Raw genomic sequence first — 17,804 nt, forward strand, 5'->3', positions numbered from 1 at the left:
TACTGAATTTCAGTTCTTCTCATAGGCAGAAAATCATTTTGCCCAACCTGTGAGACAATCCTGATCCTCTCTAACCATTGATACTATTGATCGAGGTGGCCAGTTCTTCTATTTTAGCAAGCAACTTATTTTTTAAATTTTTTTTGTTGATTTGCCTATTATAATCTCCTACCTTGGCATTTACCTTGGAGATCTAAAGAAGTCCTACCTCCTTAGGAAATGCTTCCTAGCCTTGCCTATTCAGCATCAGAGGCTGGACTTTTTCTGAACTAAATGCCCTCCCACAAGAGCATCATTTTCAGGTAAGAATTTCTTTTTTCCAACATTGGATGTAAAATTGGAACCTTGATCAAAGTTAGAGAGCATATCTACCTAAGAACAGGAAGTGTCCATAGATATCATTTTGAGACAGAGATTGTTTAAAAGAAACAGCTGTTTCCTTTAATGTAAATAATCTCCAGCTACCAATTAAAAATAAAATATATGTATAGTTTTGTATTAAAACTGATGTATGTCTGCTGAAAATTGTTTTCTTTGTAAACTAATATGGGAATTATACTGTCCTTTTAAAATATTGTTACCAGGAGAATGAATGCTAATTAATTGATTTTTGAAAAGCTCATACATTTGTAAATGAAAAACATATTCATAATATACAGCTAATGAGGTGGTTAAATCATAGGCTTTGAAATCTTTGAGGTATATTACATTTAACTTCTACTTAGGCTTGCCAATTTGTCGTATGTATGCTCCATGTCTAATAGATTCATAAAACTGAACAGAATGTGGTTTTCTGCACAGAATGTAGTTTCTCATTAGGATAAGCCACTTATTTACACCACTGCTTTGGCTTAATGAGTTATATTATTATTTTTCACCAACACTTCCTCAAGTCAACTGCATCCCTAAGTGCCAGGGACAAATTAATATGTGTGTCCCATGCACCAATGGAGTTATTTATTAATTGGAAAATTTCTGTGGTGAAGTATACATTAGAACGTTTCTGGATCAAATCAAAGCTGATCCTAGAATGACTTTAGATATTGTTTCTGATTTAATCCCTGTTGAAATACAGAAATACTGTTGGCTTTGCAAGTTTGTTGTGTGTATTTTAACAAATTTATGTATATGAATTAGTATGAATAGGAGTAGAGGAATCCTAACATTCATGTGTTCTAAAATGGTGGGGACAATTTTTTTTGCTTTCCTTCTCATGTTTTCTTTCAATTCTCTTTACTTTCCTACAACTGGGAAAATATTGCTACCAGGGCCAGCCTCCTTTACTGACTTTTGGAAAGAGGTATTATGATGAAAAGTAAGGAGTGGGGCATTAGAGCCACTGGATTAGCAACTGGCGATAAAGATTTATGCTGGCATCTAAGGACAGCCTTTCTTTCATGAAGGAAGGTTGACTGCACATACCCATCTATGTGACTTCCCAAGGGGCACTGCATTACTCACTAAAAAATGTTCAGTACTATTGTTAATAAAATGGATGCCTTATTATGAAATGAATGACTGGTTTTCCTTTTCTTATTCTGCTCTCACTTTCTATTTTCTAGGGAGGTAGATCTCTACACAGGCTATACAACAAGGAACATTTTATGCATGCCTATTGTGAGTAGAGGAAGTGTCATAGGTGTCGTGCAGATGGTGAATAAACTAACTGGAAGTGCCTTTTCTAAAACCGACGAGAACAACTTTAAAATGTTTGCAGTCTTTTGTGCTTTGGCATTACACTGTGCTAATGTAAGTTTTGTTCTAGAAAAATATCAAGGTGAACCAAAATAACATTATTTTTAATACAATATATTGACAACTAATAATTAGCACATAGAGTGATGACAATACTAAACTGATTCTGATATTGTGGGATTGTTTGTATTAAGTTCTTGATTTAAAATATTTAAACATTTTTGTTTCTTTGAGGAGGATAATGATGATGATGATGATGTGCCAATGAGATAGTGTTGACTCTTAGTTATCAATCAATTTTCTCCTGGATTATTAATCTCAAACCTAGTTATTCAAGTCTTGAATATCTCTTAACTGTTATAGACTTCTATGGGGAGTTAGGTGTAACAATGATTAGGTGTTCACATAAAAGTACACAGAGTATGATATAGTGCAACCTTGGGTCACGAATGCTTCTGACCATGACCAAATCGGGTGCCGACCAAAAAATCCACAAAATGTTCAAATTTGGTTGCGAACGCATCCTCAGGGGCGATCCAATACAGCTGCAGTGATTTTCCCTGCTGCAGCAATTTCCCTTTCCACACCAATTTTTTTTTTGATGCATGCAGGCACAGTCAGTCTTGCTTCTAGTCATGACCAAATCGGGTTGTGACTGAAGTCCTGGCATGGATTACAGTCATGACCCGAGATTCCACTGTAATTTGATTCTGATTATTTGTGCCTCAAGTGGGAACTCTGGGTTGATTTTTTCAATTACTCATTTGTTTGTCTATTTTTGGCTATCCATAGTTTTCTCAGGAGTCTTCTCCAAAAACAAAGTTCAAAAACAGCTGTCCTTTTTATATTCTACATTCCCCAAGTCCAATTTTCACTTCCATAGGGTGTCATAGGGAAAAGCCCAATTCTGATCTTTGTAGGTGAAGGCATTCCAGCATCTTAATAACTTTTCCAAGCCACAATTGAGCGCAAAATTCCTGTTGATAAGTGAAACAGTTGTTAAGTGAGTTTTGCCCCATTTTATGATCTTTCTTGCCACAGTTGATGAGTGAATCACTGCAGTTAAGTTAGTGACACAATTGTTAAGAGAATCTAGCTTCTGTATTGACTTTGCTTCTCAGAAGGTTGCAAAAGGTGATCACATGACACTGCAATGGTCATTAATGTGAGTCAGTTGCCAAGCATCTGAATTTTTATCATATGACCTTGGGGATGTTGCAATGGTTGTAAGTGTGAAAAATGGTCACTTTTTTCAGTACATTATAATTTCAAACGGTCATTAAACAAAGTTGTTAGTCAAGGCCTATCTGTACAGAATAATAAAATTACAGAGTTGGGAGGGACTTTGGAGGTCTTCTAGTCCAACCTTCTGCTCAAGCAGAATTCCAACTCTGATTATCTGTTAAATCTTTTCTTCAAAACTACTAGTGTTGAAGACCAACAACTTCTGGAAGCAAGTCATTTCACTGATTAATTGTTCTAACTATCAGGAAATTCTCCTTAGTTCTAGATTGGTTCTCTCCTTGATTAGTTTCCATCCATTGCTTCTTGCCCTGCCTTTGGATGCTCTGGAGAATAGGTTGACCCCCTCTTCTTTGTGGCAGCCCCTTAGATATTGCAACATTGCTATTACCCAAAGCCCTTCTTTTCATTAAACTAGACACATCCAATTCCTGCAACCACTTTTCATATATTTTAGCCTCCAGCATAGGCTACAGCATATTTCTTTTTTGACCATTGTTTCATTTACTGTTAATAGTTGGTCCTAAAAGGCAGGAGCTATCCATCAGTACACTATCTTCTTCACTGTCAATTCTAAGGATGGTTACCATACACCCCACTATTTTCTTTATGTTTAAACTTAGCCTAATTTTTTCACTTTCTCTATTACTTTAGTTACCAATAGCCTTCTCTCGGCCAACCTGAAAACAAGCAGTTTGTTTTATTTTATTGTGTTCTCTTTGTCTTTCTGATTTGTGACTTGATTTCACATGAGGACAATGAGATGTTCTGGATATCTCATTTTTCAAAGCACAATCCATCAAAGGTCTTTAATGATCAATGAAGTACATATTGACTTTCTGATATTCTTTGGCTTTCTCAGTTGTTCATTGTTCATCAGCAACAATGTTACTGCTCCTTGGTCTTTTCTAAAATCAGCTTGGGCATCCCCCTTTCACAAGACTCTAGTTGGAAAATTAATAATATTTTGTGATACTTTGCACACTCTGTTAACCCTCCTAAGTAAACTCATATCTTTCCAACGGCTGGCCGGATTTGCTATATATTTTGGTTAGAAGTTTTAAGATTTGCCATGTTTCTGCAGATATTCTATTGATTCCTGCAACCTTCAGACTGATAATAAAAGAATGCTGATCTAATCTTATCTTCTAGTATATTATGGATTCTTACAATTTGTGAATATCTCCAGTATTTTCTTGGATTTTAACTTAATGTCAGGATGCACCTTTCACCTTTGTCTGATCTTCTTCAGTTACTATCTGCACATTTACATCATTTTGTATATTAGTTAAGGTTGGAATCTCTTTGTAAAGTTCATTTTTCAGATGGTTGCCTTCTTTGGTTATTATTTCTTCTTGGCAATTTCCACCATTTGGTCTGACATTCAGTTTGCATTCTTTTATTTCTTGGTTTTCCTTTCACAGTGCTTCTTAGCAACATTTCAATTTCATTCCATAATGAAATATCAATGAGATCCAGGACTATCAATGAGATCCAAGACTTCACACTAATTCCTGATGTTCTTCATGAAAATGGCTGGTTGATGATCAAGATCATATTGCAAAATCTGTTTAGCTTTGTTTCACTGATTTAGTTTGGCTTGCAGTTTACACATAATCTGTTCCACAATCATCCCTTAGCCATTTCTTTGCAATAACTGAGCTCTTCCATCTCCTTGTACAAATAATATGGTCAATTTGATTTCTGTGTACTCCATCTGGTAATGTTTTGGTTGCTGGAAGACTGCATTATAACAACTAAAAATTAAGAAATCATTGGATTAACAGAAATTGGTAAATCATATCCTACTTCATTTCAGTTTTCTAGGCCATAATTTTCTTGCATTATTTCCAACTTTGATGCTGCAGTCTTCAGTCACAAACAACACATCTTGTTTTCATATTATATTGGTTTCAGATTGACTTTAACTATAAAAATGGTCAACTTTTTCTTGTTTTTGCATCAGTGGTTGGAGCATAAACTTTGCTAATAATTATATTAAGTGGTTGCCCATAAAGGCCAATTAATATTATTTGGTCATTGATTGCATTATAGCCAAGTATTGTTCCTAATGTAACAATAATGTTCCTTCCTGTGCTATACCCTTTTTATGCTACATCCATCCTGACTATAAAAGCAGTGCCATTCCTTCTTGTGATATTGTGTATTGAATGATGTACAGGATGATCTTCTGACTGAATGGCTCCAATTTATGTCCACTTCAATCTGATGATACTTAATATGTCAAGGAGTTGTTGATTCATTTCATTTTTCACTGTGCTGAGTTTTTGTTGTTCATGCTTCTTGCATTCCATGAATCCATTGTAATTTTGTTTTGCAATTTCAGTTTTTCTTTTTCTTCATGGTAACATTAAGTATGAGGCTCCCAAATGCTTTAATCTAGCTATGTCATAATCACGAAATATCCTCAGCTCTTTCTCAGTAATATGTTGAGTATTATCTGACCACAGAGGCCCATATACTAACACTACATCTTCAGTCTCTTTATATTTTCTATTCATGTGATTTTACTGGGAGAATAATGGAGTGGTTTACAATGCCTTTTCCTATGCAATATGAAATGGTCCCTTGGCAATTCTCATTAAGTGATCATCTACTTCCAGCATCTTCCTATATGTATTGCAGATCCCCATTGGTGCCTATTTGCTTTGGCTGGGCAGCTGGTATGATCTTCACGCCTTGGTTGACCATGCTGGAATTATATACTTCTGGTAGATACTCCTGAGATTGTTTAGTCATCCCTGTTAGGAACATATCCCCACCATGATGAAGCAGCCCAGCTGGCTGTTTAGGGAAAGAAAAACAAAACAAATTATTTCCTGTTAAATTATGTCTGGTCGCTCTTCAGAAATGGCATGTTTGGATAGATATAACTAACAAGAATAAGTGCTTAGTTTGAAACTCTTATGAATTTTGTTCAAATAAGGGGAAAGTACAAATTACTTTCATTAAACCATTATTTCAGATGTATCACAGAATTCACCATTCAGAATGTATATATCGGGTAACAATGGAGAAGCTTTCATATCACAGTGTTTGTACAGCAGAAGAGTGGAAAAATCTAATGGATTGCAAACTCCCACCACAACTCTGCAGAGATATTGAACAGTATGTTTTTATAGTATATTATTGATATTGAAGTAAACATTGATATATATTGTGATTGTAGTAAATGTTATTGTTAAAGGGACAAATATTTTAATATGGATGTCTTGGGAAGAAGATTGAATCATTGTGAGGCAATTTAACCCTTTCCTCAAATCTTTTCCTAAGAAATATTCCTTCACGCACATGAACAACACACAACACACACACACACACACACAATTGTCTTATTATTTTAAATGGGTTGAAATATTGTATTAATATCAGTTTCACCTGTCTAGCTTCTTTTTCAATATTGAGATTTCATTTCAGTCATTTATATCACTAGGAAATAAATGACAAGAAAACTGTTGATAACTACTTCACTTATTATTGTTATGATTGGCAGATAATGCCTCAAGTGTATGTTCTGATAAATATGCAGATGCTCAGATATGCTAGGGGTATCCCATGGTTCCATAATAACCATGATACGTTAATCATTTGTGTAAGCAGAACAGTTGATTTTAGATCTCTGCTGCACACTATTGTGTTTCTAATGCACCTGGGTATTATTATTAAGTTCAGGGAATGGGAATAGAACATCTGCTACACACAAGAACAATGCAGGGACAAACAGCATCCACACAATTGGCAGCTCTGTCGTTTTGATCCTTAATGTCAGGTTATGGATATTGACATTACAAAATATAACTGAATAACAAGTTAAAATATAATATGAAATGTTTGGATTACATTATTTCATTTTACATTGTTTATGACATATTTATTTATTACCACTTAAATATGGTACACATTTGTTATAATTAAAAGCATATTTTATTATAATTGATTATTGATTATGTACAGTATAATCAAGTTAATGTCAATCCTTAGTGGCCATCTAGATAGACATGATCTGTCTCCAACTTTGTCCTTTTGGGTTTCAGACAATGCATACATTACTACTGTAATTGAATCCATCTGTCTTGTAGCAGTCTTGTGCTCTTCTCTTGCTTTCCACCTTTCCCACATTAAAGGCTTCTCCAAAGAAAAACGTTTTTGCACGGATCCAAAATATGATCATTTGAGCCAGGTTATTTGCACTTTAACTGAGAACTCTGGATTAACTTGTTTGATAATTGTTTTCTTGACTATTCATTTTAATCAAGATAATGATTGATTTTAATAATTATGGTATTCATTATTATTACCATAATTTATTCTAATTAAACATTCTGATTTCTAAATATTTATTCATAATACTTTATATTCAGCTTTTGTTTTTCTTTATAAAGCTTGGGAAGTTATGTTTTTCTTGACAATTTTTTGGTGGGATACTCCATAATGGGTTTTCCTTGTGGGTAGTAGATGGTTCTTTAAGTTCTGTTAGTTATCTCAAAAAGAATACATTTTTTCTCTATTCAGCTAAGGAATTTAGAAATACATTTAAATAGACTTTATTTTTAAACCATTCTTTCAATAAATATTGTCATGGCACTTACATATATTTAATTGGGTCCAAGACACATTCGTAATGTGCTTGATGGAAATGGACTTCTTCATCCCTTCCATTCATAGTCTGAAAATGGTACATAAATTATTTGGGAGGTTGGTGATAGATGCTATGGAGGTACCCCTCTTTGATATTCTCTTTTCCCATACAAATGGTCTCATTCATTAAGTTCTAGCAATCCATTTTTGTTTTATTTTATAAAGAACTAAATCCATTAATGCATGAGATGTTACACATTTCTGTATATTTCTGTTAGAAGCCAGTATGAATCAAATATGCATTATTGTTACTTGACAGAAAGGGAGTTTTTTAATATTGAAAAGAAGAAACTCTGAGCAATGAAACCAGCTCTGTATATTTATAGTTTTAGCAAATATGCAAATAATTTTATTTCTCCTAATTTTATATTTCTTATTTTAACAGATTTCATTTTGACATTGGTCCTTATGAAGATTTTTGGCCAGCAATTTTCATCTATATGATTCATCAGAGTTGTGGAGTAGGCTGGTATGATCTCTTTTTTAAACTTATACTTTTAAAATATTTTAAAAGAAATATTTGTATTAACTTTTGGAGCTCTAATGTTATTTGATTTGGGCATATGGGATCAAAAAATTCTATTTCCAGTTCTGCTTTATCATTCCTATTCTATTAATGGGTGCATTCTATTTTTCTCTCAGAAAACAGTTCTGAGAAGTCTTCAGTTCTGAAAAATCTTGTATCATACATATCAAGTTGTGTTCTTAGTTCACAGGAGCAACAGGAGTAAGAATTATTTTCACGTAGAGGCAATGACTAAAGAATATTAGATAAGATGACCTGACTTATGTATATCTTCTTGTGTAGTTGAATGATTAAATTAGTTTGAAACATCAGTCTTTTTTGTGTGTGGTGGGGGAGACTACATTACTTGTGCACCAATAGCTTTCCTCACCTAAATGCCTTCAATTGCTGTGCTGATGGCCATGGTATTTTTGGCTGATGGAAGCTCTGGTTCAAAACCTCTGGAAGACTTTATATTGGGAAAGTCAGGTAGTGTCGCTCAATCAACTGGGATGCAAATATGTTGGATGAAGTCTTGATTAACTTCCTGCCTGGGGCTGCAGAGTGTCTCTGTTCTTGTGTGTCCCATTCTGCTACTGACATTGACAACTGGGAGGCTTATAACCAGAATTCTGTAATCTAGCCCTAGAAGATGGATGAAGAATAATTAAGATTAACAAGGAGACATTCCTTTGGAATGACAAACATGAGTGAGAAAAGTAGCATATGAGATATAAAGACTAATAATGAATAAAGCTAGGGCCTTTAGAAAAAAAAGGAAAATACTTCTACTGCTGAGGTTCTCAATGATATTTTATATTGAGAGTGGAGGAAACTACCTTTTCTCTATTTTTCTCAAAGATGGAAGAATAAAGATAAACATCAAGGTCAGAAAAAATGCACTTACAAATTCAGAGATGTCCAGTTGGACTCTTAATGATAGGGTTGAGCACATTCTTGATTTTCCCAGTAGATGGTATATATGTTCGAAATATTGGGTATTTATAAGCTGGGCAGTTAAGCTGCAGCACTGAAATGTCACTATAAAAATAACTTGTCATAGTGATTTTATATACATAAAAGCCAATTAATAGTTTGCAAAGCTTGCAATCAATTGTACCCTAAATGTTATACATTTAAACACATTAGACATGATTCAGTAGTTCAAGATCATGTTTGGGAACTCTGATACACACATGGATGGATTTCTGAATGAGAGAATGTAAAAATGCTCCTAAAATGTTTGAAGAGGTGCAGAGAGAAGTTACATTTTCCCCTGATAATTTGGGGAAAAACAGAAATCTTTGAAGATCTATTAATCATATACTAAGTTTATTTCTCTAAGAAATGAAATGCATTATGTCTATATCAGCACATTAAATCATCATTTGATTGTATCTGACATTTAAAGATACATCTTTGTACAACTCAAAGCAGTGGGCGTATCAAGTGATATCCTTTAATGAATTAAAAATTGACTTTCTGCTTGCAGAATCATTTTTAACCTGGTAGATATCTTTGTAAGTAGAATGAAAGTGATTTTCATAGATCAGAGCTTCTCCCTTCAGATCCCCTATTGCATTCCATGATGATCTGAAGGTTCTCCCAATCTGTTGGAGCATATTCTAATGCAGCACAGATATCAATGGAGAAAGGAGAAACCAGCTGAAATTACTATATTCCCTTTCTCTTCAATAAATGAAGGCACTTGCTGGGTCAAAAGCTCTTCAGAAAACATAAGTTTACAGCTGGTTCTTCTTCACTATTTCTGTACATAACATTTCCAGATTTCCTATTCCAACATAGACATCCATGACATCCTAGAGCTGAGCTGTTTTTGTAAGCCCAGAGAGATGTTTTCACACAGTGCGTGTCCATAAGATTTTCTGTTATTTACCAGTTCCATTTGAGTTACATTACTACATCAATGAAGTTTCCTGGTCATTAATGTGGAATGTGTTCTCAGAATTGAAAACAACATTTTCAAGTTCAAAACTTCATTTTGAATGCAGACCAACATATTTCTTTTTTAAAATTATTTTTTATTAAAGATATATTTTACAAAGGAAAAACAATATAAAATTAAAGAAAAAGCAAAACAAAGAAAAATAAAAGAAAACACCATATTTTTTTACCACACTGTAGAGATTCTGTTTTGGTTTGGTTGCTAGCATATTCACTGTGGAGCTGATTCTTTCTGCTTTAACTTTATCTTTTTATTATAAATGTATTTAATGATCACCATAGCTTATTATAAAGTGATCCTTTTTTCCCAAAAGGATAAAGTAGTATTGTATGCAATAACCTGTAGGTGTTCACCTTAGCCAAGATATTGTTTTACCTATAATTTTCTTACCTGGATTTCTCAAACACATCAGATGCTGCCTATGGTTGATTGAGGCAGGGGTGTCAAACATGCAGCCCATGGGCCAAATATGGCCCACACAGAGCATGCCCACTCCAACTCTGCAAATGCAAAAACAATCCCGATAAATCACGTTAAGGCCCACAATGCAATCGGGTTTGACACTCCCGACCTAACATGTAGACTCTGCAGAGGGGTCTCAGCAACAATGCAATAAATAGTGGTAGGGTGTAAGGTGAATACATACTAAATGACACAATCAAGTAGCTGACATTGTGTATAGGAACATGCACAGTGTGTTGGCTAGACCCTCCGAAATCCTGATGGGAGATTCCACAAAAAGTCATGGAGAATAATAGGGCTAAGTTTCTATGGAACTTGACACATCCAGAGGGACAGGAAGGTACTAATCAATCAACCAGACATTGTAATAGTAGATAAGGACCAGAGGAAAGTGATTGATGTAACTGTGCCAAGTAACAGCAACAACAGGAAGAAGTATGAGAAGCTGGAGAAATACTAAGGCCTGAAGGAGATATCTCTCTATCTCTATCTCTATTTGTCTCTATCTGTATATCATCTATATATCATCTATATCTATATCTACCTGTTTAATATATATGTTAATTACACATTCACCTATATGCAGTGCTTATTAATAAAGACTAGAGATGTTCTTAGATAGTGGCTTAAATTTGAAAGGTCCTTTAAAGGAGTAACCAGAATAAAAACAATATGCTAAAATATTGCCTTAAAAGGCTTTCATATTAAAAATATACCTTGTTAAAAAAAATCTGCAAATTTCCATTTTTTAAAAAAAAATAGGAAAATGGAAAAAAAAAAGAAGTCAAGAATATTCTGCCCCGCCCCTGTTTTCCCCCAGGCTTTCATATACTTAGTATGAGCAAGAACTGCTCCATTTATTCAGAATCAGGACAAATGAAGTGAACGGGACAATTCCAGTTTGTGCAGATCTCCATGTGTGCTTCAGAACCCTGCAGAGCTTTTGATTGAGAGAGTTATTTTAAAGAGTCTTTAGCTCCCCAATATTTTTTTTTTTGATAGTATGGCTATACACATATATACTTCTGTTACTATGTCTTCAGTGCTTATATTCAGAAAAATATAAGGCGTAATTTTTTTGCATAAATTGTACTCCACCTGACAAAAACCATATGTGGTCCCTGAGAGGCATGTAATTATCAAGGTCTAAATAAAGCCCACTGGGACTGAGTCTATAGATAGGTTGCACAGATTAAATTATTTCTGCAAGTAGAAATGTTTTTGCATTAGCATTTTTAATTAAACTGAGGATATTGAGAATGAATGTCTCAATAGGTCAGGAATTTATTATGCATATGGGACTTTTTAAAAAAAATGTTTAGAACCATCTGCAGTAGTTTACCAAACAGAGGGAGGTGCAGAGAGAAAAACCTTCTTCTGTAGCTCAGATCTGTTCCTGTAGCCACATTACGCAAATTTTCACCCCCTAATTTGCTCTTCCTATCCAAGAACAAACAATATTTGAAATAGAATTCTGATCTGTATCACTTGATCATGCAATTAGGTTTAAAAAAAAGTTTTCTGTAGAAACTTTTTGGAAGCCCATGCTTATATAAGAACTGATGATATGATCAATTCACATCCTTTGTTTTGAGAAAGCTGGGATTCCCCCCATTGAAGTCCCCTGATTTTGAAAGCTTTAGCGATGGTATCTGAATTTCAGAACTGGAAGAGGAGGTATTTTAATACCACAATCCATCTAATTTTTGAAATTATTACCATAAGTAAAACTGTCTATCAGGAAATGATCGTACACTTGAAATTCTTTTCCTGTTTATTTTCGCAAGCTACAGGGCTCTAGTTGTGAATATCTTCAAAGAAATTGACTTCATTGAAAATATTCAGATGTTTTTCAAATACTATATTAGAATAAATTTATAAACAACCCCCTCTGAAAAGATACATACTTGGAGGATTATCATTTTAGCCTATATATATAGAATAAAAACTCACTTTCTTCTTGAATGTATATAAATATTTAATGAAGTTAATGTGGGAATTTTGCTTTTTTTGAATGCAGGCATTTAGTTTCTGAACTTTAATTTTCTGTACTTTAAATCAGTGTATATTTTTAAAAAATAACTTGACTTTTACTGTCAGAAAGACCTATAATTTTACCGAAAGGGTTATAGATTCAAAGGTATAATTCTAGTTTTTGCTTACTCTGATTCGGTTAAAAATTTCAGCTTTGATTTAATTGAACATTAAAGTAACCTCTGTTGGTTAATGTAAGCATGCATCCTTGGAAATAAATTCCAGTGACATCAGAAGATGTCTAAATGCATTTAATTGAAGAATTAACTATATAAATAACAATAATATTACCACACACTTAAAATTGTTTGAAAAGATTAATCAAACCAAGTTTTAGCTTTGATTTTTAAAATGTGTTCAAAAGTTAATTCTTAGTTTGAATTGTAAGCATAGTGGCAAGGCAGTTCTCTTTCCTGCTATGTAAGTCTGCCCCATTTTGCACATGCAGGATGAACAGAAGTCGAAAGGCTAACAAGAGAGAAGATGACAGTGCTATGATGTCAGCATTGAGCCTTTATGTGGAATCTGATATTATGGAGGAAGGGTAATTAGAGCTTTTAGCCTGGACACAGCTTTGAAGAGATGCAGTATGTGTGTGTACATGTGTCTGTGGGCGGCTGGGTGGGAAAAATGTGAAAATACTATTGGCTGTAGGAACCATATTCTTGAAAAGTAGGGCTCAATCTAGCACTATTACTTGTGACTATCTCTTAAAATGCTTACTCAAGAAAAAAAGAAGGAAAGAAATGAGTTACTTTCTTTTTCAGGGTTCAAATTTCAGGGTTATAATTGAAAGCTCTGTGGGACTCTGACATGGACATGCAGTTCTGCTGTTCCATTCTCAAAATATTTCAGTGGCACATTCAAAATATTATTCTGTGTAACAAGAGAAAAAAAATTGGGTTTATTTGTCTTTATTTCAATATCTCTCATACATGTGCACTGAAATTGCTTGGGAGTAAAAAGTATATGTTTGCTTCTTTGGAAAACTGGAGCAAGCATACACAGGCACATTTCTAGTAGATACAGATGGCAAAGTAAAGCATAGGTTCTCAAAACTTCCTTTGTCTTTCACTAATCCATCTCCCACAAAGGTATAAAAACCAGCCTATTATCATTATACAAGCAAAATAAATGGAGGTGCAAGTTTATTTCCTTGCCTTTTTTTATATAGCATCCAATGTCACCAGTGGTGAGATTCAATTTTTTTAAACTACCGGTTCTGTGGGCATGGCTTGGTGGGCGTGGCAGGGGAAGGATACTGTAAAATCTCCAGTCAGAGGTGGTATTTGCCAGTTCTCTGAACTACTCAAAATTTCCGCTACCGGTTGTCCAGAACTGGTGAGAACCTGCTGAATACCATCTCTGAATGTCACCTTAACTGTTGATTTGCTGGCTAGTTAGGCATTACTGAACATGACCTAATCTCTGTTATAAATAGTGGCATTTTAAGAGAAATCTGCCATAATTGTTTTCAGCCAAATGAAGAATGCAAGAGAATTTATCTGATATAAAAATGGAGAAGTTATATTTTGCATAATGCGTTTCTGAATCATATGAATATATATATTTATATTTACCATTGTGGTTTGGGTGGAAACTTCTGAATTTATTCTTGAATATGCCTCTACTTCTTTCAGTATAATTTCTTGCCTTGTGCTTGCAGTACAATGGAACTTAATTGGCCCGACTGATGAGAAAATAAATCCATTAAAAATTCATTTTTTTGTAAAGTTATACTGAAATATATTTTTTTTAATGAAGTAATTAGAAGTTTTGATTGAAAGTACACTTTTCCTTCTGAATGCTTCATTTGATTCCTTTTTTTCTTTCAAGTTTTGATATGGAAAAACTATGTCGTTTCACGATGTCTGTAAAGAAGAACTACCGTCGAGTGCCCTATCACAACTGGAAACACGCCATCACAGTTGCACATTGCATGTATGTTATTCTTCAGCACAACCACAGGACTTTCACAGACTTAGAAGTAAGTGTATATTTCCCCCCAACATTATCAAATACAAAGTAGAAGTAAAAGCTGCAGAAACCGTTTTGAAAACAGGACAGGTTTGTTTCAGGCCAGATCTGATTTTTACTGCTGTAGAAGAATCCCCATCACAATTCCCCCCTCCCCCCCCCAAATTTTTTTTGCTCTTGGAGCGCAGCCTTTTTTCCACTATGCAAATAAACAGAAATAGTTTACTCATCAAGGGCCTCTTAGGGAAATGTTTTCTCATATAGGGCAACCTGCCACCAAGACTTGCTTTGGGCAGTGTGGCTTTTATTTTTGCTTCTGTGACTATTATCCAAGTGAGAGTTCTGATACTGTCTTGTTCTTACAAACCAGATCTATTTTACAGGATTTATTCTATTTTATAGAAATGCTGACACATTTCTGATGTAAATGAGACTGAGACTTGGTGGTGCAGTGGTTAGAATGCAGTACTCTGCCCACAGCCAGGATTCTATCCTGACCAGCTCAAGGTTGATTCAGTTTTCCATCCTTCTGAGCTCAGTAAAATGAGGACCCAGATCATTGGAGACAATACGGTGACTCTGTAAACCCTTCAGAGAGTGTTGTAAAGCATTGTGGGGTGGTATATAAGTTTAACTGCTATTGCTATTGTGAAATGGAAAAAAGGATCCAGATGTTTGGATATCTTTGTAACAAATAAGTTGTCATATCTACAGTGTATTCGCTCAACTAGATAAAAGATGAAGAAATGTATAGAATGAATGGCTTGGGATAATAAAGAATAACAGCAACAAATTAAGATTAACAGTTGAAACCAATCTAAGTTTTTTTTACAAGAGTTTTAAAAATGAATCAACTCTATGAAAGACTGATCTATGATTGTAGGTCTCTTGGTGCCCTCTGTGCTTGGTGGTTTTCTTGCTGGTGTTTCATTACCAAACTAGGTAACATCAGCAATACTAATGAAGTGTGACTATTAACCGAGAAAGACAGGATATGGTCTTGTTTCTAATGATACTTCAAAACAATATGGAAAATACTCCTAACAGTTTTTAAGTATTATTCTTTGGAAATGGAGGAAAACATATGAAGTATAAACTCTCTTAGTTTCAGATGTCAAGCTTAGATTATTAATTGCACTTCTGCGTTCATCCATTGGGAGAATCTTATATTAAACTGATGTAAGGATATTTGTAGTGGGAGATATTGCTAAGAATTTCATGTATCTGATGAAGGATATTATACATCATAATTCCTAGACATAATTCATTGTATTTTTTCCTTCCTAATCTTATACAAAGTGAAAGTAGTTTGTTTATTATTTATTCAGGATACCAGGTTGTTTGCCATAGGTCAGAATCTTGTACCTACTTTCTCTTATAATCGTTCTCTTTCTCCTCTCCCTCTTTGATAAAATGTTACAAATTTTGCCTATTATTCTGTGTTTTTAGAAATCTGCTTTTTTTTTTTTTTTTGCAATATTAGCCCAATTCCAATTGCAGCCTGCTTTTCCTTACCCACTTTCCCTGGGTTGCAGTAGAGAAAATGGGTTGGTTGACTTCAGAATCCCAGCAGCCAATGCCAGATTTCTGGGGATTGGAGTGATGCATTTGTCTTTTCAGAAAAAAGAACCCACTGCTGGTGAAGGACTCTGCTTCATTGGACAGCTACTCTATTTTCTTCACCCGAGAGACCGACTAAATGGCTTTAATGAAAAGGAATTAATTCAGCTGCCTTCAGAACAAATAATAATTATGAAATGTTATGTTTTATTACTATACTGAATTAGCACAGTGCTCAGAGTAGATTGCAGGATTTCACTTGTCCCATTAGAAGATGGAGTACAACATCATTTCTTTTGTTCTCAGCCACAGCCAGTTATTTGAGGTGGGAAGTGCACAGGAAAATGCATATCTCTATTCATGCAATTTTTGTCCGTTCCTTTTTGGCATATCAGTGCTAATCCTCAAAAAGTATTCCATGAACTTAATTTTATGGTTGTTGTTGGACTGGAGAACTGGGATTCAGCAGAAGCCAGTACATTAAATCAACTTCTCAGTTTAATGATGACCTTCTGGTTATTATAGTACGTCAAGAAGGAAGAGCACCCGAATAATGATAAAGAATAAGGAAGCAACATGAAGATCTAACCAAATAAATTTATTATTTAATCAACTTATACAAAAAGTCATTGATTAACAATCATTCGTTCAGCAGCCATTTGAAATTATAATGGTGCTGAATGAATGGCATTTATGACTCCTTGAAGTACAGGCCATCCCAGCACCCTTGAGTTGATATGATCATGATCCAAGTGCTTGGCAACTGGTTCACACTTATGACAGCTGGATCATCCCACAATACATGATTCCTATTTGCAAGTTTTCCTGAAGATTTTCATAAGTCAATGGGGAAACCTACAGGGAAGATTGCAAGAAGCTCCTTCACTCATACGGCTTCTTTTCTCTTGAGGGACATGGCTACAGACTTTGAGATTCCAGGGATCTTCATGGCATGTGGGTCCCTATAGAATTCCCTCCTGCCCACAGTGGCTTCCTGCATACCTTCCCTCCCCTGGCAGCAGCCACCTGTGGCTGTGCCTCACAGTTACTGCAGCATTCACTTTGCACTGGTTGGTCTGCTTCTGGATCTCTTGAGACTTTCAACTTACTGCTGGTTTCTATTTGTTTGAAGCCAGGAGGAGTTGTGAGGAGGTTCTCACTTAATGACCTGTGATCCCCACTTAATGATGGCAAATGGGAACTGCCAGGATTGCCGTTGCTAAGCTGTGCTTTTGCATTGCTGAGCAATGGAAAGTCTAGTCCCCATGATCACGGTTAAGCAATGACTACCTTTTCCTTTACAGCTCTCTCACAATTGCAAATTTAGGGCAGTGCACACAGGATTAAAACTAAGCTAAAACATAGACATGATGAAATAATGACCAAAGACAAGCCAACTCCAATAATAAAATGCATGAAATCCTAGTGACAGGCTCACTTAACCTCCAGACCCTTGGCCTGAGGGAAAATGCAGGTGTTCAATGACGTATAAAGTGCTAGCAGGGAAATAGTCATGTGTCTCTTGTATTATTAAACCAAGATACAAATATACCTCAGACACCTGGTGAAGGTCTGGACCTTAGTTCTAGAGTACTTGCAAAATAAACAGAAAATTACATCGTTAATCCATGACTTCTCCCAGGTAGCTATCCTGGGAATTATTTTGAGGATTTGCAAGTACTTCCTGAATTGGGAATTAATAAT

General features: G+C 34.9%; 1 protein-coding gene across 4 annotated transcripts in view; it reads left to right on the forward strand.

The window, feature by feature from the left end:
- Positions 1–17,804, forward strand: part of PDE10A (phosphodiesterase 10A) — a 131,798-nt gene that overhangs the window by 99,091 nt on the left and 14,903 nt on the right. For 2 of the 4 annotated variants that reach the window (XM_087938509.1, XM_087938513.1), the window contains exons 13-17: positions 1,563–1,749; positions 5,924–6,066; positions 7,982–8,065; positions 13,012–13,107; positions 14,400–14,550. In XM_087938509.1, the coding sequence (XP_087794635.1) occupies positions 1,563–1,749; positions 5,924–6,066; positions 7,982–8,065; positions 13,012–13,107; positions 14,400–14,550 (661 nt within the window). The remainder of the gene's footprint in view (positions 1–1,562; positions 1,750–5,923; positions 6,067–7,981; positions 8,066–13,011; positions 13,108–14,399; positions 14,551–17,804) is intronic. The other 2 variants (XM_087938523.1, XM_026705260.2) reach the window with 1 other exon arrangement.

Source organism: Pseudonaja textilis, chromosome 1, assembly GCF_049901715.1.
Source record: "Pseudonaja textilis isolate UNSWEBS1 chromosome 1, rPseTex1.2, whole genome shotgun sequence".
Taxonomy (NCBI): Eukaryota; Metazoa; Chordata; class Lepidosauria; order Squamata; family Elapidae; genus Pseudonaja; species Pseudonaja textilis.